Here is a 20,538-nt window from a genome sequence, read left to right as displayed (position 1 = left end):
AGCGTTATTTTTCCATATGGCTTTTATTTTGCAATATGGCTAAACAAACTCACTGAAAACCGGAAGCTCTGAAATAGTGATGCTTGTGGAACACGCGCGTAGTAGAAAGACACGGATGGAGATTCCTGATCAAAAACAAGGTATGTTCTTGTTGCTGGTTCTATATAATCGTACTGTTTCTTAGTAACCACCAATAATAATTGCAGATGAATGTACGTCTTTCTGATGAATGGGCTAATCAACAAATGTATTGATTATTGTTAGTTCAGTGACATAAAGCAGCATTTAGCTAGCTTCTAGCATTGTTAGCTAAGGCGCGATTTCAGTTAATATGTAACTAGTTGTGTACTGTATCTAACGTTACTACGGTTTAAATCGACTAAAAGAGCTGTCTGTTCAACTTGCTTAGTTAGCGGCTAGCCCACACTGGCTTCATCGAAGTAGCAACAAACTAGCAAGTCAGTGACTAGTAAGCTAACTTAACGGTACAGTTAGCGACTGACTGCTTTGAAGTTGTAGCAAGCTAATGTTATCCTTGGCTTGAATCCAGTCCACTGCAAACAGAGTGTTCATAGTCAAAATGTTGGCCATCAAGTTAGCTAGTTATTGATGTCTAACGTTATATGGTTACAACTTGCAGAGAAATCCTTGCAGATGTCAATGCACTCACTTAACGTTAGCTACTTAACTAAGCATTACAGCATTGACTGTGTGCGATGGACCTCATAATGGACGATTTTGAGAAAATGTCTGCTTAACGTTAGATGTCGGCAAAATTCAGTTGTGAACTTATATTTGCTAGCTACATACAGGTAACTGCCAAAATAAAGGAAACACTTGAGTAAATGAGGGATACAGTTTATTGAAATCAGGTGCTTCCACGCAGGTGTGGTTCCTGAAGAAATTTAAGCAGTTAGCATTGCATAATGTTCAGGGTCATGTATAAAAATGCCCAGTTGCTCATTATTTTGTCCACCATGGCTAGAAGAAGACATCTGTGATTTTGAAAGAGGAGACTCATGAGCATAGGGGGTTTAAAGGGTGTGTGTGTGTCTCAGTCACCAGATCTCAACCCAAATGAACACTAATGGGAGATTCTGGAGCTGTGCCAGAAACAGCATTTTCCACCACCAACAAAACACCAAATTATGGAATTTCTTGTGGAAGAATGGTGTTGCATCCCTCGAATAGAGATCCAAGACACTTGTAGAATCTATGCCAAGGCACATAGAAGCTGTTCTGGTGCCTCGTTGTGGTGCAACGCTATATTAAAACACTTTGTTGGTGTTTCCTTTATTTTGGCAGTTACCTACCTGTACCTTTCAAGTTTAATATTATTCTCTTCATTACGTAGAAGTCAATTGTGTCAGAAGATGAGTTCGCAACAATATTCAAGACCGGGAATACCCCCTGGTATGGGAAAAAAACAGATTCCCGGAGGAAACACTGCAATGGTGGCTAGTAGTCAACCAAACACAACAGGTAATATCATGCAACCTGCTGAACTAACTTGCTTTGTATGACTATTTACTATTACAACTATTTGCAATGGTTAGTAAGTGTGAGAAATCATTGGTCAGTCAAGTCTGCTGCATAACAAGGGTTAGTACTCCAACTCTTTGTACCACAGGTGGGACAGACGATAGCAGCCGTGACCCTCACCCAGACCACAGTCCTTATGATCGCCCCAGTGGTGGTGGTGGAGCACCAGGGTTCAGAGATGACAAGCAGGAGACCGTGGTGGTCCGGCCTTACCCCCAGGTCCACGGCCCCTCCCAGGGTCACCACCCAACACTACCTCAGCACCTGCCCCTCCAGCAGGGCATGCCCGTCACAGTGTCAGCTCCTCCACCGCACATTCCCCAGGGCCTGCCTCTGGCCTTCACTGAAGGACCTATAAAGGTATGGATGAGGCAGCTCAGAGTTCTGTATGCTGCATTTGCCTACTGCCTACTTTATCTAATCTCTACATGCCTTTTCATAGGTGCAGTCATCTCTGAAGTCGCCCATGCCCAGTCGAGTGATTGCCCCAGCACCAGCCAACATCCAGGGCCACATCTCCCTGCCACCCAAGGTGCCAAGCCACCTCACTGTAACCATGGAGAGCACTGTGCCTCCGACCCCAGGCATCCCTGTAGCAACTATCAGTGGCCAACAGGTAAGGACTGGTGTTGTTTACCGTTGTAATGTACCCCAGCAATAATATACCCTTTTAAGGTTACCCAATGTGATGACATGATGAAAAATGTGGTTCCAAATCTATAATGCTTTGTGTCCATGGGCGTGGCGTTTCCAGGGCAACCCCAGTAACCTGCACCATCACGTGCAGATCATTCGCAGCAACGGCCCACCCCTGCAGCTCGGCTCCACTGGCATTCCCCAGCACACCTTTACCTCCCATCTACCCCGAGGTCAGTCGCATAGCCCAGAGCAGATAGACATTTTTATAATTCAGAAAATAGTCACGGTGCTTACCGTGACCAAACAAAGTACACCATAGTGGCTGGTTCATATTTTTACCCACTCTAGGTCCTCAGCAAAACCATCCTTAGCACAGACATGTCTAACTGTTTTTCATGTGTGTTTCCAGGAGCTGCTGCAGCTGCTGTGATGTCCAGTTCCAAAGGACCCACCGTACTGAGACCTGCTACAGGCCCTGGTAGTGGTACTGGCCCACCTACTGTCCAGCACATCATCCACCAGCCTATCCAGTCCCGGCCAATAGTAACAACGTCCACGGCTGTGTTGCCCACGGTGGTTGCCCCGGTAACGGCCACCAGGCCTCAGTCCCCAGTGGTTAGCTCAGCCACGCACTCCGCCGAGATGGTTCATGGGTACGACATGCTCAAAGCATTAACTTTGAACCATTTTGTACTGTTTTATTTTGTTTTATGTGTGTGTGTGGGTGCCATTTAGCAGATGCTTTGTTCAAACCGACTTGGTCATACATCAGTTTTTTTTTATGTCCCGTTAATCAAACCAACTATCCTGGCATTGCAAGCGCCATGCTCTACCAACTAAGCTCCACATTGTGTAAATGTGTCTAGATAGTGCCCAATACTATTCCAGCTATTGGTACGTAAAACCAGTGTTAACTCTCCTCTTGTTCTCTTCCATCAGGCGTCCAGGGCTGACCGTTCACCCCCCTCCAGCCACTCTGAGCATCCAGCGTCCTCCCCAATCTCGGGAGACCCCCACACGCATCACCCTGCCCTCTCACCCTGCCATTGGGGGTCAGAAACCCCAGTTGTACAACACCATGGCACAGAAGCCCATATTCAGCAATGTTACTCCTGTTGCTGCAGCAACTGTTGCCCCCATATTAGCCACCAATACTGCTCCATCGCCTAGCACAACAGGTATGATGCTATTGTTGTGATTGAGAGAGGTCTAACTCATCTATTTTCATTTCAGCATCATATTCAAGTTAAGTCACATGCACAAGTACAGTGAAATGCCTTTCTTGCAAGCTCCAAACCCAACAATGCACTAATCAATATCAATATAGCACTAAAAATAACATAAGGTAGAACAAAAACACACAAGAAATATAAATAAAAAGGACACGAGAAAGTAAGAAGCTATAATACAGGATCAGTTCCAATGCCATATGTGCAGGGATACTGGAGTGATAGAGGTAGATATGTATAGAGGTGAGGTGACTAGGCATCAGATATATGATGAAGAGTAGCAGCAGCAGCATAAATGATGATTGTATGTGTAGAGTCCCGTGAGTGTGCATAGATCATTGCAAAAATCAAATACAAGGGTCAACTCAGTCCGTGTAGCCATTCTGTTAGCTATTCAACAGTCCTATGGGTTGGGATAGAAGCTGTTCAGGAGCCTGTTGATGTCAGACGTGATGTACCGGTGCAGCTTGTTGTGCGGAAGCAGAGGGAACCGTTAGCAAGACTAAATGTCTCCTTTATTCTGTTTTAATTGTGTAATAACCACATCGTACCTCACCCAGGCTCAGGACCCCACCCCAACAGTAACATCGTCACCATGGCGATACCCTCTCATTCCTCCCACGCCACAGCAGTCACCACGTCCAACATCCCCGTGGGTAAGTATCTCAATCGTTAATGTTGGAGTCAAAGGCACCAGGCTACTCTCTGGAGTAACATACTCCACATGTCATGTTTACTTATCTAATAAGTAATTGGTATGAGTAAAGACTATTAAAAACAGTGACACATTAAATTATCAACTGCCGAACTGATAGCAACAAATTGAATTTATAGCACCAGTCCCTACGGAGTGATTTTATGTTGTGAAATGAAATTGGCACCCCCATTCCACCTCCGCCCTCTTCAGCTAAAGTGGTTCCCCAGCCAATAGCCCACACCTCGCCCAGGATCCAACCGGAGTACCCTGGAGAGAGGGGCAACCTGATCCCCATCTCAGGCCCCCGCTCCTCCCCCAACCCCATCACCATGGAGGCCCGCAGTGACAGGTCAGAGATGGGCACTGATAGATTTTTATTTTGGGTTGACGATAATACATGCATCAACAAGATGAGTATCTGACCCCAGAGGATAGATAGCACGTGAAAACACTTAATGTTTCTCGATTGTCCTGGGCTACATATCAATAGTCTAAAATGTCTTCTCCGTATTTCTGCTGTACTTGGAGCACATTTCTGGTTGATAGTTGAAAGCTGGAAATGTTATGACAAAGCAAAAGTTGTGTTTTTTATCTTATTCAGTTGGCATGCATTCTCCCCCGCCACACACACACAGGCAACCGGTGCCAGTGCAGTTTCAGTACTTCCTGCCTACCTACCCTTCTTCGTCGTACCCTCTGACACACACCTACACCCCCATCACCAGCTCTGTTTCAACCATCCGACAGTACCCAGGTACCACTCACCTCTTCTCTTACTATTTAAATCACTGCTTCCATATGACTCTGTAACCAATCAGATATTTAGAATTCTCGGGGTATAATGCTATATAATTATGTTTATAATGATGCTGATGATGATGCTAGACAATGATGCTGATGATGACCAATAATAAAAATGCTAGATAATGAAAGTACTGAACCAACTCTCACTTCAATCAAGATGAATGATAATTTTGTATCATTAAATCACTAGTTTCTAGTTTTGTCTTCCCAAGCCAGGGTCCGACCCAATTGTGGGCTAGTGTAATCTGTCTCTAAACAAGTCTCTAACCCTGTGTGTGTCAACCCCAACCTCTCATCTCTGTTTCCTGTCACCCCTACAGTAACCCCTCAGGCCCCCAGCGGCACGGCCATGCAGACCCAGGCCAGTGTGGGCGTAGCGTCGGCGGTGCACCTCAACCCCATGCAGCTGATGACGGTGGACCGTATCGCTCAGATCAACACGCAGAACATCCAGCCCGCCACCATGGCCACGCAGGGCATCAAGTCAACCAACATCAGCACCCAGGGCCTGCACACTGCCACCGGTCAGATCACTGCGCAAAACATTCAACCTGTGCCCATCAACCAACAGCAAACAGCCATTGAGAACAAGACCTCAGGTGAGTTGGTGAACGAAGAAGTTGAAGTTAAGTTGGAAGTTTGAAGAGGTTTGAATCAATCAAATTGTATTTATAAAACCCTTTTTACATCAGCAGATGGCAAAGTGCTGTACAGAAAACCAGCCTAAAACAGCAAGCAATGCAGATGTAGAAGCATGGTGGCTAGGAAAAACTCCCTGGAAAGGCAGGAACCTAGGAAGAAACCTAGAGAGGAACCAGGCTCTGAGGGGTGACCAGTCCTCTTCTGGCTGTGCCAGGTGGAGATTATCAGAGTAAATGGCCATTTAAGGCCAGATTGTTCTTCAAGATGTTCAAACGTTCGTAGAGGACCAGCAGGGTCAAATAATAATCAGTGGTTGTAGAGGGTGCAACAAGTGCTTAGCATATGTGGGAACTCCTTCAAGACTGGAAAATCATTCCAGGTGAAGCTGGTTGAGAGAATTCCAAGAGTGTGCAAAGCTGTCATCAAGGAAAAGGGTGGCTACTTTGTAGAATCTCAAATAGAAAATATATTTTGATTTAACACTTTTGGTCACTACATTATTCAATATGTTTTTTCATAGTTTGATGTCTTCACTATGTTTTTACAATTTTCTACATTGTAAAATAAAACTCTTGAATGAAGTGTTATAAACATTTTGACCGGTAGTGTATAGTGAAAACAAAAGTGGTCCTAAAACGGAACCTTGAGGAACGCCGACCCTTACAATTGATTTGTCAGAGGAGAAGCCATCCACAGAGACAAGCTGATATCTCTCTGACAGATGAGATCTGAACCAGGCAAGAACTTGTCCATGTAGACCAATTAGAGTTTCTAATCTCTCCAAAAGAATGTGTTGATCGATGGTGTCAGAAGCAGCACTAAGGTCTAGGAGCACAAGGACAGATGCGGAGCCTTGGTCTGATGCCATTAAAAGGTCATTTGCCACCTTCACGAGTGCAGTCTGCTATGATGGGGTCTAAAACCTGACCGAAGCATTTCATATACATTTGTCTTCAGGAAGGCAGTGAGTTGCTGCACAACAGCGTTTTCTAAAATGTTTGAGAGGAATGAGATATTCGAAATAGGCCGATAGTTTAAAAAAATTATCTGGGTCGAGGTTTGGCTTTTTGAAGAGGGGCTTTATTACTGCCATTTTAGTGAGTTTGGTACACATCCGGTGGATGTGATTGGCTATGAAAAGTCAACTGACATTTAGGTGCTGACCTGTTGCACCCTCTACAACCACTGTGATTATTATTATTTGACCCTGCTGATCATCTATGAATGTTTGAACATCTTGGCCATGTACTGTTATAATCTCCACCCGGCACAGCCAGAAGAGGACTGGCCACCCCTCAGAGCCTGGTTCCTCTCTAGGTTTCTTCCTAGGTTCCTGCCTTTCTAGGGGGGTTTTCCTAGCCACCATGCTTCTACATCTGCATTGTTTGAAGTTTTAGGCTGGGTTCCTATATAGCACTTTGTGATATCGGTGGATGTAAAAAGGGCTTTATGAATACATTTGATTGGATAGGGGAGACATTTTTATTATGCTGAACACTGGTGGACCAAGCACAGGAAGTAGCTCTTTGAGTTGCTTAGTTGGAATAAGGTCCAATATGCAGCTTGACGGTTTAGAGGCCATGACTATTTTCATGAATGTGTCAAGAGATGTAGGATTAAAAAATGAGTGTCTCCATTGATCCTAGGTCATGGCAGTTCTGTGCAGATTCAGGACAACTGCGCTTTGACGAAATACGCAGATTCAAAAAGGAGTCTGTAATTTGCTTTCTAAAGATCTTTTCATCGAAGTTCGTGAATTTATCACTGCTGAAGTGAAAGCCATCCTCTCTTGGGGAATGCTGCTTTTTTAGTTAGCTTTGCAACAGTATCAATAAGAAATGTTGGATTGTTCTTAATCTCCTCAATTTGGCTGGAAAAATAAGATGATCAAACAGCAGTGAGGGCTCTTTATTGCACAGTACTGTCTTTCCAAGCTAGTCGGAAGACTTCCAGTTTGGTGGAGCTCCATTTCCATTCCAATTTTCTGGAAGCTTGCTTCGAGGCTCGGGTATTTTCTGTATACCAGAGAGCAAACTTCTTGTGACAAATGTTTTAGTTTTTTTAGGGATGCGACTGCATCTAGGGTATTATCCAAGGTTAAATTTAGATCCTCAGTTAGGTGATTAACCGGTTTTTGTACTTTGACGTCCAGTAGGTGAAGGGAGTCTGGAAAGGGCATCTAGGAATCTTTGGGTTTCTGAGAATTTATAGCACGGCTTTTGATGATCCTTGTTTAGGGTCTGAGCAGATTATTTGTTGCGATTGCGAACGTAATAATTGGTGGTCCTATAGTCCAGGAATATGAGGAAAAACATTGAGATCCACAATATTTTTTCCACATGACAAAACTAGACCCAGGGTATGACTGGTAATGTGTAGGTCCGGAAACATGTTGGACAAACCCCGAAAGCCTTTTGGCGTGGATCTGTGGACTTTCCCATGTGGATATTGAAGTCAACAAAAATTTGAATATTATCTGCCATGACTACTGATAAGAACTCTGTGAGGAACACTGTATACAGTCCATTAGGCCTGTAAACAGTAGCTATAAAAGGTGATTGAGTAGGCTGCATAGATTTTGTGACTAGATGCTCAAAATAAAAAACTCAGTCAATTTTTTTGTGTAAATTGAAATTAGCTGTCATAAATGTTAGCAACACCTAAGCCTTTGCGGGATGCGCGGGAGATATGGTTACTAGTGTAACCAGGGGGAAAGGCCTAATTTAACACAGTCAATTCATCAGGCTTGAGCCATGTTTCAGTCAGGCCAATCACATCAAGATTATTATCAGTGATTAGTTCATTGACTATGACTGCCTTGGAAGTGAGGGATCTTACATTATGTAACCCTATTTTGAGATATCACAGTCTCTTTCAATAATGACAGGAATGGAGGAGGTCTTTATTCCAGTGAGACTGCTAATGCGAGTACCACCTAGATTGAGGCACAGACACGGTCTCAATGGGGAAAGCTGATTTGACTGCGTTAGCCAGCCTAGTGGAGTCTGCCACTATCTCATTGTGGAGCTGGAGGAGTTAGAGCTCTGTATATGTTCATAGATAAGATGAGCTCACTCCTCAGCAGGCCAGGCTTGGTACTGTTTGTCGGTGAGTCCCAGAATGTGTAGATTGGCCCTCTTTCTATCTTTTGGGAGGGGCAGAAAACAGTTTAACCAGTGATTGAGTTGAATGTAAATCAGCTAGATGCTGCTGTAGAGCTCATCACTCCCCCTAACTGGGTGGGGGCCAGAGACAATTACTCAATGCCGACACATCTTTCTAGCTGATTTACACCCTGAAGCTATGTTGCGCTTGGTGACCTCTGACTGTTTCATCCTAACATCGTTAGTGCCGACATGGATAACAATATACCTATACTCTCTACACTCTCCAGTTTTAGCCTCAGCCAGCACCATCTTCAGATTAGCCTTTACGTCAGTAGCCCTGCCCCCTGGTAAACAGTGTAAGATCGCTGGATGATTCGTTAAGTCTAATATTGAGGTTAATTGAGTCGCCAATGACTAGGGTTTTCAATGTGTCAGAACTAATGGTGGGAGACTTCGGCAGGCCATACCCCGTAACGGGTGAAGGAGAGGCCTGAGAAGGCTCGGCCTCTGACTTCGACTCGTTGCTTAATGGGGAGGAGACGTTAGAAATGTTCAAACGGCTGAATGAGCGCCACTGGTTGAGCATGCCGACAGCATTTCTTTCCAGAAGCCTTGAGAGAACTGTCCGGCTGCGGGGAATTTATACTACCGTACTAGCTGTACTTACTGGTGGCACAGACGCTGTTTCATCCTTGCCTAACGATTGCATCTGAAGTTGTGCTTGCAACACAGCTATCTTCACCAGTAAGTTTTGATAGTTCTCCTGTATGATGAGTACAGCGACTGCAATTAGATGGCATAGTGTTAATGTTGCTTTTTCAGCTGGTGGAGGTTCTGTAGAACCATGTACAGATAAAAAAGTATCTGGGGTGAAAAAATGAAGATGTTGGTTGTTACATACATCTCTTGGCGGAGGGGACACAACACCCTGCCACAACTCAACCTCCCGTGAAGTGAAAAAGGTATGTGATTGTAGGTGCGGGGAAGGATGACAGAGGCAGAGAAAAATACAGTTTGCAGGGAATTTATTCTTCCTTATACACGGTAAGGTGGGGAAAAGGGGCTGGACGGAAGCAAAGAAAGTAAAAGTTAGTCCTCTCTCCTACCTTAGCTGCCTTCCCACAGCTTACCTAACCTTTAGCACCAGGTGGCGCGCGAAGCAAAATACAGGTGGTGGTCCTCCCAGGTCTTACCTGGTGTGCATAGACAGATTCAATACTACAGGTTATGTATGCCTCTTGCCTAAACACTCCCAATGTGTGTTTCGCTTCTCCTCCTCCCCCCCGGGGAACAAATGAAACAGAATAATTCACCAATACTTTGAACAATTTCAATAAACCAAAGTACTAAGTCCTATGGCGTACACATACCGCTGCAGGAGAGGCTACAAAATACGTTCAACAACTTATACAAAGAAGCTTTCTCCTCCTGACAAAAGAACACAGGCTTTTATCCAGCTGGAAAAGGAGTTGTAATTGCAGACAGCTGTATCCCTTGATGACGAGAGGGAGGGGTCAGAGCTCCAATCTGTGATTGGGCCAACCAATCAGCTACTTTTGGAATCCAGGAAGCCATTTCTTGAAATACACACACACACAAATCCACAACACAGAAACTGGGGAACGTAACATTGGTAAATGTATTAAAAGTAAAAACCAAAAAGTTGACAGATAGCCAAGTAGCAACAAACTCACAACAGCATAGACAAGTCCAGAATTCTCGGGTCTGAGATTTACATATTATGAATATAATACATATATAATTCTACAGATTTCCTCCACTCTCTTAAGTTCTCATTATATTAATTTATTAGTTCAAATTAATTTAGTTGGAAAAAAATACAGTAACATTGTTCTTTATTCTTAGTTGTGTTAGCAGACGGCTCCACTCTGGTAGCCAACCCCATTGGCCAGACGTTCGGCAGCAGCCAGCCTCCCACCTGCGTTGGGCAGACACACCCCCAGAACACTGGGCCTGGTGCCCCCACCCTGCTGTCCTCCCCCCGGCCTAGCATCCTGCGCAAGAAGCCTGCCAATGAAGGGTGAGTTTAGAACACCCCCCTGTTTTCCTCTGGATGCTACAACTTACTAGAGCAGTGGTCCTGGCGAGCTACGGGGTGTGCATGTTTTTGTTCCAGCCCAGCACCAACCCGTTTCTGTTTGCCCTATAAAGGTCTGCTGTGAGGAAGAACCTGATCCCAGAGGCCACCAGCCCCAGGATAGATGGAGGCATCAGGCCTGCATCAGGGTAGGACTTAGCACAGCACCTTGTTAGTAGGCCCTGATCACAGTAGATGCTGATTACACACGCTGGTATCCTCAGTAGATGCTGATTACACGCGCTGGTATCCTCAGTAGATGCTGATTACACGCGCTGGTATCCTCAGTAGATGCTGATTACACGCGCTGGTATCCTCAGTAGATGCTGATTACACGCGCTGGTATCCTCAGTAGATGCTGATTACACGCGCTGGTATCCTCAGTAGATGCTGATTACACGCGCTGGTATCCTCAGTAGATGCTGATTACATATGCTGGTATCCTTCAACTACATCTTGTAGTTAAAAATGACATTTAAAATTATTTTGTGGTTGATATCTTCCCTGTTCACCCAGTATGAAGCACAAGGCTGATCTCCACGTGTCCCTGGCTCCCCCGTTGACGTTGTCCTCCATGGAAGCGCTGCCTAGCCATCAGATTAATGAGCAGCAGCCCTCTCAGCCAATCCAGACCCTCCTCTCAGTGTCTGCACCCCCACACTCCCAGCCTGGCCCCGCCATGTCCGCCATTACTCCACCAATCTCGTCTATGGCCAACGTGGTGGTTCCGCCTACACAGGCAGCGGCCAGTAGCACAGCGGCATGTGGAATAAGCTCCACCCTCCCTGAGCTCAAGATAAAGCAGGAAGTGGAGCCTATGGATACCTCCAAAGCAGGTACATTTGAATTGAAATATTAATTTCTCTGTAACACTTTTTGTTTTATTGATGTCCTTCTATTGCTCATATGGTGTACGATGCTTTTACCTTTTTAAATCAGAATGAATAAGAGGGGGGGCTGATCCTGGATCATTATTCCTAGTCTCAGACACTTTGTGAATACGGGCCTTGCCCCTCATCTCCCTCCAGGTCCCCCTATGTCCCATTGCGGTGCCCCCATGTTGTCCATGATGCCTGGTGGGGACGTGATCCTCGGGGCCTCACCCAGGAAGAAGCCCCGGAAGCAGCAGCACGTCATCTCCACGGAGGAGAGCGAGATGATGGAGACCAACAGCACAGACGAGGAGAAGGTCCTGGCCAGACCACACAGCATGAGGCCCGAGAAACGCAAGTCGCCCCCCAAGGAGTACATAGGTAAGGGAACATCCCTTTTGTGTGTGTGTGTGTGTGTGTGTGAGCGATTTGTTCCTAGTGAACGGTAAACTAGCCTCAGTAACTTGGAAACGGGCTCAACTTAACTGCAGTCTTACATAATGTTTATTGCATTCTCCTTATTTTCAGACAATAAATCGTCATTGGCTAGAGTCTACTCCTGTTGTGCATTTTGTCTAAAGATTCTCTAGTCTATAAGGACAAGATTTGTAAAAGAACAGCCATATTAACCCTGTGAGTGACCACTGTGTTTCTCTGCCCTGCAGATGAGGAGGGTGTTCGTTATGTCCCCACCCGTGCTCGCCCCCCGGTCACCCTCCTCCGCCACTACAGGAACCCCTGGAAGGCTGCCTACCACCACTTCCAGAGATACAGTGACATTCGGGTCAAAGGTCAGACCAACGTCTTTTATTGTTCATAACGTTCAATGGTAACTGTATTTCTAAAGAATGTTCATACATTCTGGGTTCTAAGAGCTTGTTGTGGTAATGCGCTTCTCGTGGGACTGACTGTAATGCGCTTCTCGTGGGACTGACTAATGCGCTTCTCGTGGGACTGACTAATGCGCTTCTCGTGGGACTGACTGAAATGCGCTTCTCGTGGGACTGACTGAAATGCGCTTCTCGTGGGACTGACTGAAATGCGCTTCTCGTGGGACTGACTGAAATGCGCTTCTCGTGGGACTGACTGAAATGCGCTTCTCGTGGGACTGACTGAAATGCGCTTCTCGTGGGACTGACTGAAATGCGTTTCTCGTGGGACTGACTGAAATGCGCTTCTCGTGGACAAAAATGACAGTAATGCTCTGGAGGCTTTTTGACGTTGAATTGTTTATTCATTGTTTTGTTTTGACAATCTAAATGACACAACAATTATTACAACATCACACACAAGGTTATTATTCTCTCCAGAGTGCACACATATGAAAACATTTAGAACACACACACACCAAGAGGACTTCTTTCTATTGTGCTATGTGCACTGTGAAGCAAAACGGAAAGGATTTATTCGTATGCTATGAAAGCTAATGTCATTTGTTGTCGTCACATCATTGTTAGACCTTTTCATTAGTAACGCTAGTTGGGGGAAAACACCAGTTAATTCCACTGTTCTGTTTTATGGCATGGCTTGCTAGCAATTGACCAGTGAGTTTCAAAGCACAAATATTTTATATCTAGAGATTTTCCTACCCAGGAAAAACTCCTGACCCTAGTTATAATTACATATCTTAATGGTGTGTATTACTGTATTATTTTTCTGTTTTATAATATAGAATTACAAGAAACTAGCTTTAAAACAGCAATCATTTTTCTGTGCTCCATTGAGAAATTTGTAGAATTGCAGGAAATTGGCTTAAATGAAACCGTTTCTCTACACCGCCAAGATGGGGACCTCTAAAATGTTCTAAGCAATGTTGCCGCGCTAATGCCCACCACCTAAGCCCCTTCTGATACAGAAAAAAACCCTGTATCATATTGTAAAATGGCTTAATGGTGTGTTGACTAGAGGTCGACCGATTAATCTGCATGGCCGATTTGAAGTTTTCATAACAATCGTTAAATCTGCATTTTTGGACACCAATTATGGCTGATTACATTGCATTCCACGAGGAGACTGTGTGGCAGGCTGACCACCTGTTACGCGAGTGCAGCAAGGAGCCACGGTAAGTTGCTAGCTAGCATTAAACTTATCTTATAAAAAAAAACAATCAATCTTCACATAATCACTAGTTAACTACACATAGTTGATGATATTACTAGTGTAACTAGCTTGTCATGCGTTGCATATAATCAATGCAGTGCCTGTTAATTCATCATCGAATCACAGCCTACTTCGCCAAGCGGGTAATGATTTAACAAAAGCAAAATCGTTGCACGAATGTACCTAACCATAAACATCAATGCCTTTCTTAAAATCAATACACAGAAGTACATTTTTTTTAAACCTGCATATTTAGTTAAAAGAAATTCATGTTAGCACGCAATATTAACTAGGGAAATTGTGTCACTTCTCTTACATTCATTGCACGCAGAGTCTGGGTATATGCAACAGTTTGGGCCACCTGGCTCATTGCAAACTAATTTGCCAGAATTTTACAGAACATTGGTTGTGCAATGAAACAGCAATATTTAGAATTAGGGTTGCCACCCATTCGATAAAATGTGTTGGAAATGATAGTTTCCGGATTTGACCATATTAATGACCAAAGGCTCGTATTTCTGTGTTTATTATAATTAAGTCTATGATTTGATAGAGCAGTCTGACTGAGCAATGGTAGGCAGCAGCAGGCTCGTAAGCATTCATTCAAACAGCACTTTCCTGCGTTTGCCAGCAGCTCTTAGCAATGCTTGAAGCACAGCGCTGTTTATGACTTCAAGTCTATCAACTCGTGAGATTAGGCTGGCAATACAAAAGTGCCTATTAGAACATCCAATAGTCAGGTATATGAAATACAAATGGTATAGAGAGAAATAGTCGACGTGTCATAATTCCTATAATAACTGCAACCTAATATTTCTTTACTGGGAATATTTTTTGCTTTCTTCTCCAACACTGTTTTTGCCTTATTTAAACCAAATTAGGCATGTTTCATTATTTACTTGAGACTAAATAGATTTTATTTATGTATTATATTAAGTTAAAAGAAGTGTTAATTGTTCATTCAGTATTGTTGTAATTGTCATTATTTCATATATATCATATATATCATATATAAACAGGCATATATATGCCAGTTTAATCGCCATCGGCATTTTTTGGTCCTCCAATAATCGTTATCGGCGTTGAAAAATCATAATCGGTCGACCTCTTGTGTTGAAGGTGTTACTGTATTATTATAAGATGGCTTAACCCTGTCAGACCCGAGACCCTAGCAAAAATCACCTTTTCATTTATCTGACCTTCATTTATGTGGCTGTCCAGCCCTTTATATATAGCCTCACAATTAAGTGTTTTTACTATTTTCAGGGTAACCAGGGCTGTAAGTAGAACACAAAACAATTTGACAAATAGTTGCATTCATGAATTTTATTCACAAATGTCAATAACAAAAATAAGGTCTGCCAAAGTAAAAACCTGTTTCAAAAATGTATTTATACGAATGCTGTAAGTACAGAAATGGTTTCCTCATTGGGAAATGAATATCCACTAGTCAGTGACAACTGTTTGGAGTTTGTGACAGCAACTGTGAGCTTATTACAGTATTATTGACACATGTCCTGTGATTTCCTACAGTCTTCTATAACACCTTACCTTCTAATGACTGACTCTTCTGTGGCTTGTGGGCATCATAGAGCAAAACATGTCACATGTTCATGAGTCTTTTCATAAACAGCTTTTAATAGTTTGAGCTAATAACTATTCGGGGGTGTCTCAAACACCACTAGCTCAGCCTCAATGAATCACACATACTAATGGTTGGTATCTATGGATGCAGAAGAAATGGACAAATGCAATGGTACACCACGGACGTATGTAGCTCATTGGGTTAATGGTGTGTTGTTGAAGATATTATATTATAACATGGCTTAATGGTGTGTTGTCATGGTTTCAGAGGAGAAGAAGGGCACCCTGCAGGATGTAGCCAATCAGAAGGGGGTGGTGTGCAGAGCACAGGGCTGGAAGATGCACCTGTGTGCTGCACAGCTCATGCAGCTGGTGAGAAACACTTCCCTTTTACGTGCAGTTAGCTGGATGTTAAGCACAACAAAAAGAGATCCTTAGAGTTATGAAGTTGGCGTGAAAAAGGGTGACTCTTAAAGTTATCCAAGTGGATCTCACTGTCTCACGTCATTTAGCACCACGGCCATCTGCGCTGATGGTGCTTCATGGCAACACTTCACATTGTTTGACGTAGCTGTCAGAAGACAATGAAGTGGTTCTATACCCATATTTTCTTAGAACAAGATACAGTAATTGTCCTCCTGAATAGCAGTCATTTGTGACGTCAATCATGTTGTATTGGTCTCTCTATTGTATCCCCTATCTATCCCCCAGACTAGTCTGGAGCATGACGTGTACAGCCGGCTCACTACCCTCCAAGAGGGCCTGATCCCAAAGAAGAAGGCCGGGTCGGATGATGACATGCACCGTATCAACGAGCTCATACAGGTCAGAGGTCATACACGCAACAACACAAAGGAAATCCATGCACGTCTGCTGCTCATGGGGAGGCCCAGAGTTTTCCCAGACCTGGAGACTTGACCAGAAAAAACTCTGGCCCTTAGTTATAGCCTACAAACCAAACAGGTTTTCCTGAGCACACGTTTAATCACAATATCTAAGAACTTACTATTCCCGTAAACACTGCTACTACACTCATATTAAAGTGAGGCGTGCTGCTCTATAGCAGTATTTGGTCTGTTGTTTAATCAATTCCACAGGCAGGTGTATATAATTTCTGAGGGCTCAAGGGAAAATCTACCTGGGCCTTTGTTATGAATGTCAGTCAGCCATCTTGAATTGTCTCTCCCCCCCCAGGGTAACATGCAGCGCTGTAAGCTGGTGATGGACCAGATCACTGAAGCTAGAGATGCCATGATGAAGGTGCTGGACCACAAGGAGAAAGTCATGAAGTTAATCAACAAGAACGGCGGAGCGAAGAAAGTCAACAAGCTGAAGCGCAAGGACAAAGCCTAGAACAGAGGGGGGACCAAGCCTAGGCTGACCCCTGTACCCTTGTCTTTCTAAAGACGGCTCTAGTCTACACCCCTCACTGATATGACCATAGACCACTGGTAGATTTGAGTCAGTATGGCGTCTGGGGTTACTCGTTAGCTGTGTGCAACCGTCCGACCACGTTTCACCTAGAACTGAGAACCAAGTGGCCGGCAGAAGGAACATATTAGGAACAAACACGGTTCCGCTACGTCCAAGGGAGGAGCTTGTCAATGGACAGGAATGTACAAGTATTAAGCCCATATCAGGAAGTTGGTATGTTCTCAGTTGTTGATTGGATGGCTGGCAGAATTATTATGATTTTGATGGTTGAATGATGGTCTAGAGGGGATGCAGTGTCTGTTCAATTGATACCTTGGAACATTGTGTGATCAATATGGGTTTATTAAACTATCATCGAGTACTTATTGCGTAATAAATGTGTAAAACAGTACAGTGTATTTATCCTTCACTCCTGAAAAATCACAAGTATGCTACCAAGTTCAGTCATTGGAAATGTCACTCTACGGTCCAAGTAAAGTGTTGTATATCACAGTATTCAACAGCTCTTGGGACAAATATGTGTCTCATACTTGTGTGCTTGGAGTTAGCTGTCTGGTTAACTAAATCGAGCACATCTTAAGTATTTGACCTAAGCTAAATGAATTCTCTAGTAAATACAGATTGTAAAAGAAAGTGCAACTGTAATCTCTTTTAGGACTTTCACTGAGTGTTACTCTATTTGGGAGTAACATGTTGAAGGGGTGCCTTTTTGTCATGTGCTATCAGTAGCTGACTACACTGTAAACCCAATCAAACTCTTATCGGGACAAAATAACTTTCTGGGGCTTAATTCTTAGAATGTTGAACAAGTCTTATTTTGGTTTGTGGGTAAATGGAAAGATATGAACTGCAACAGTGTTATTCTTGGCAGTCTGACATTTCAAATGAAGAAATGGCAGAGTAAATTTCCATCACATTATGTGGAACAATATAAGACTTGTGCTTTTTTTTTTTTAGGTGCCTCAGTTGTCAGAGTTAAAGCTTCTTAGTTTTAGGTCCCCATTTTGAAAGCGCTGCTGTTTTTATATAGCATGGCACATTTTAAATCTCCTCAATCATACAGTATGTTGCCTCTGGTGGTTGACTCCATGAGTCTACATTAAAGTCAAGTCGATCTGTCTATTCCTGTTCTAATTCTAAGTATCTAAGCATGCAAAAAATATATTGCTGGACAGTCAATGAGTGTCTCGTTATAGAGTTATTTGCTGAAGAACACAAATAAACGGGGAATGGATATGTTTTTCAAACCACCGTTAAGAAAAGAGATTGCAGTCAGAGTGCAGTATAGCTGCAGTATGCTGCAATTATTGCTCCAAAATAACACAGTAGACTGCAGTTTCAAAACTGTAATCTTTTTTTGTAAGGGCAATATGAACTGTGAATATATTAGTAAACACACTCATCAAAAGTGATGCCATTATCTGCACTGCCGACACAATTGTGGGGTATGGTAGTTGATTACATCAAGGTCAACTGTAGCTTCTGAACACAATTCTCAGTGGCAGGAAGGTTCTTCTGTGTGCTTTTTTTAAACGCCATCTTGTTGATGCTGTGTAGTATCAACTAAATCAAGTTTCGAGTATAAAATCTGGATTAAAAATGGTTGAAACGAGGTGAAATTGTCTACATAGGCCTATATTGTGCATATGCACACAACATATCTACATTCTTTTAATGTTTTATGGGTAAAAAAATGTTTTTGTTTTTCGTTGATTATATGCACTTCATTTTTATTTGACCAGGCAGGATTGCTTGTGTATTTTTCATTTGTTTTACTGTGCATTGTAGCTGATAATGAATGTGTTACATGCAGTTGGGTCTAGATTCTTTCTGTTTGGGTTTCTTTTGCCATTCCCCATCACTGCAATAAAGACACTTTGTACAAAGAATATGGCGTGTTATATTGGCAGTACCAGTATGCAAAAGTGGGAATCCATTTTGTAACGATAGATATTTGCAAACTGGACGAAAGGTTAAGGCCAAGATTCAATCAGATCAAGCGTTAATCGGCGATAGCCGACACCCACACAGTTGATGTTTTTGGCGGTGTCGGAGGAGTAACTGTTGGAGGAGTAACTGCGTTGGAGCTGTCAAATCGGTGAGCAGCTGCTCTTGATCATTGTCCCACTCGAGTTAGACGTTCAGAACAAGGAAGTGTATATCTAGAAATAATGATGCTCAAAATCATTAAACAAAATTAGGATTTCTACCAGCCTAATCGAGGTGTAGATTACATCTCACGTTCTAGTGTTTGAAACTTGTTAACAAGGCTGCATGGAATTTATCTTAATGCGACTCTGTGCAGCCAATGGCAATGTCCGCTTTAGGTATAATGCCAGGAGCTGCTTGTGGATCTCACAGCTCTAACACAGTTCCACCTCAGACACCGCCGAAACAACCACTATGTGGATGTTGGCTAAAGCGGATCTGAATGAGTAGATCCCCTTTATTATAAGTATGGTTGTAAGATCAGACACTCACTCACTTTGTAGTTCCCTACATTTATCTATGTATTACTGGCCCAGGGCGTCTGAGAAAGTACATATGGATTTACATTTATATACATAGACACACATTTGTTTAAGGTATGGCTCACGCCATGTCACATTGGTAGGTAGAATATTAAATAGCTAACCAGGAGGGAAAATCGGGCGTGCAAGGTCCAAGGGGTTTTAAATATTTATGTTTAATATATTTATGTTACATACTACTGTACTGTTGGAGCTAGGAACACAAGCATTTCGCTACACCGGCAATAACATCTGCTAAATATGTGTATGTGACAAATAACATTTGATTTGATTTTAACAATTTGTATTTGCCGCAGTTGGCTTTACTTAAAACCTATTCAATGATTTATTTACAGTTGACTCATAAAGCATGAACATAAAGAAGCTCATACCCTGCATTCTACCAACCTGGTTTGCTCACCTCCATCAAAAATGATTGGTTGTATTTCCAGAAAGCTCAATTCCAAATGATTCACTCCACCCTTTACCCTATCCCTTGGCATCTCATATATTTCTGATAAAGGATGGATGGTTAAAGAGTTTCAAGATAAACAGGATAATAAATCCTTTCGTTTTCATGCTATTAAAACTTGAGGTTCTTAGGGATATGGAAATGTATGTTCTCACCTCTACCTCTACCTATGCAAAACAACCATCACCAATTAATAACTCATAAATTAGAATGGTCAAATTATGATTTTCAATGAACATATCAATCCCTTTTAAATCAATGCAATGTTGCAACCCTTGACTAGGAGTCAAGGTGAATCATGCCAGGTTGGAGAAAAGTGACTCCTTTCTCTCATTCCTTCCTTCACCTGCTATCTTTCCATCTACTTCCCCATTGTTGGGCTGTACTGCAGTAGACTCATGGCCAGACTGGTGACTTCTTCCCAGGGAATGGTTCATTTGTCCAGGCTGTGTGTGCGGGAGTTGACTGGGCCGAAAGACTCCCTGGAGTTGGTCTGTGAGGCAAGAATACAAATGAAGTTACTGTCTCTGGATCGTAAACAGTCAAATATGCACACATGCAAGTTCCGATTCTTAAATTATTTGTTACCTTTATTATTATTATATTATTTTTTTTAAATGTTTTTATCTGTGTTGTTGGTTAAGGGCTTGTAAGTAAACATTTCACTATAAGGTCTACTGTTGTATTCGGCGCATGTAACAAATACAATTTGATTTGATTTGACATGCACAAAGAAACACACACACACACACACACACACACACACACACACACACACACACACACACACACACACACACACACACAC

General features: G+C 43.0%; 2 protein-coding genes across 5 annotated transcripts in view; one reads left to right on the top strand and one right to left on the bottom strand.

The window, feature by feature from the left end:
• The first annotated feature begins 16 nt into the window (after positions 1-16).
• Positions 17-18,230, top strand: LOC109871871 (histone deacetylase complex subunit SAP130-like). Of its 3 annotated transcripts, none has more exons than XM_020462881.2 (19): positions 17-140; positions 1,355-1,482; positions 1,631-1,902; positions 1,985-2,158; positions 2,282-2,411; positions 2,591-2,834; positions 3,121-3,359; positions 3,971-4,066; positions 4,318-4,456; positions 4,743-4,861; positions 5,232-5,510; positions 10,527-10,701; positions 10,833-10,907; positions 11,275-11,594; positions 11,787-12,011; positions 12,296-12,421; positions 15,583-15,686; positions 16,026-16,139; positions 16,509-18,230. In XM_020462881.2, the coding sequence occupies exons 2-19, from the start codon at positions 1,374-1,376 to the stop codon at positions 16,665-16,667; spliced, it is 3,099 nt and encodes a 1,032-aa protein (XP_020318470.1). In that variant the 5' UTR covers positions 17-140; positions 1,355-1,373; the 3' UTR covers positions 16,668-18,230. The 3 variants fall into 3 exon arrangements, with proteins under 3 accessions (XP_020318470.1, XP_020318471.1, XP_020318472.1); XM_020462882.2 differs by having other exon boundaries at positions 2,288-2,411; positions 16,509-17,139; XM_020462883.2 differs by having other exon boundaries at positions 18-140; positions 2,297-2,411; positions 16,509-18,035.
• Positions 12,840-20,538, bottom strand: part of LOC109871873 (uncharacterized) — a 23,763-nt gene continuing 16,064 nt past the window's right edge. For both annotated transcript variants that reach the window (XM_020462884.2, XM_020462885.2), the window contains exon 10: positions 12,840-20,223. In XM_020462884.2, the coding sequence (XP_020318473.1) occupies positions 20,164-20,223 (60 nt within the window). In that variant the 3' untranslated portion in view covers positions 12,840-20,163. The remainder of the gene's footprint in view (positions 20,224-20,538) is intronic.

This window comes from Oncorhynchus kisutch, linkage group LG27 (assembly GCF_002021735.2).
Source record: "Oncorhynchus kisutch isolate 150728-3 linkage group LG27, Okis_V2, whole genome shotgun sequence".
Taxonomy (NCBI): domain Eukaryota; kingdom Metazoa; phylum Chordata; class Actinopteri; order Salmoniformes; family Salmonidae; genus Oncorhynchus; species Oncorhynchus kisutch.
The sequence above is the reverse complement of the archived record's forward strand: the minus strand, read 5'-3'. Positions and strand labels throughout refer to the sequence as shown.

What these genes read in the sequence shown, in the direction of transcription:
- LOC109871871 (XM_020462881.2), top strand. Translation starts at nt 1,374, where the DNA reads ATGAGTTCGCAACAATATTCAAGACCGGGAATACCCCCTGGTATGGGA. An exon ending in TCACTGAAGGACCTATAAAG is followed by an intron (nt 1,903 to 1,984) that starts GTATGGATGAGG and finishes GCCTTTTCATAG; the next exon opens with GTGCAGTCATCTCTGAAGTC. An exon ending in TCCATCGCCTAGCACAACAG is followed by an intron (nt 3,360 to 3,970) that starts GTATGATGCTAT and finishes TACCTCACCCAG; the next exon opens with GCTCAGGACCCCACCCCAAC.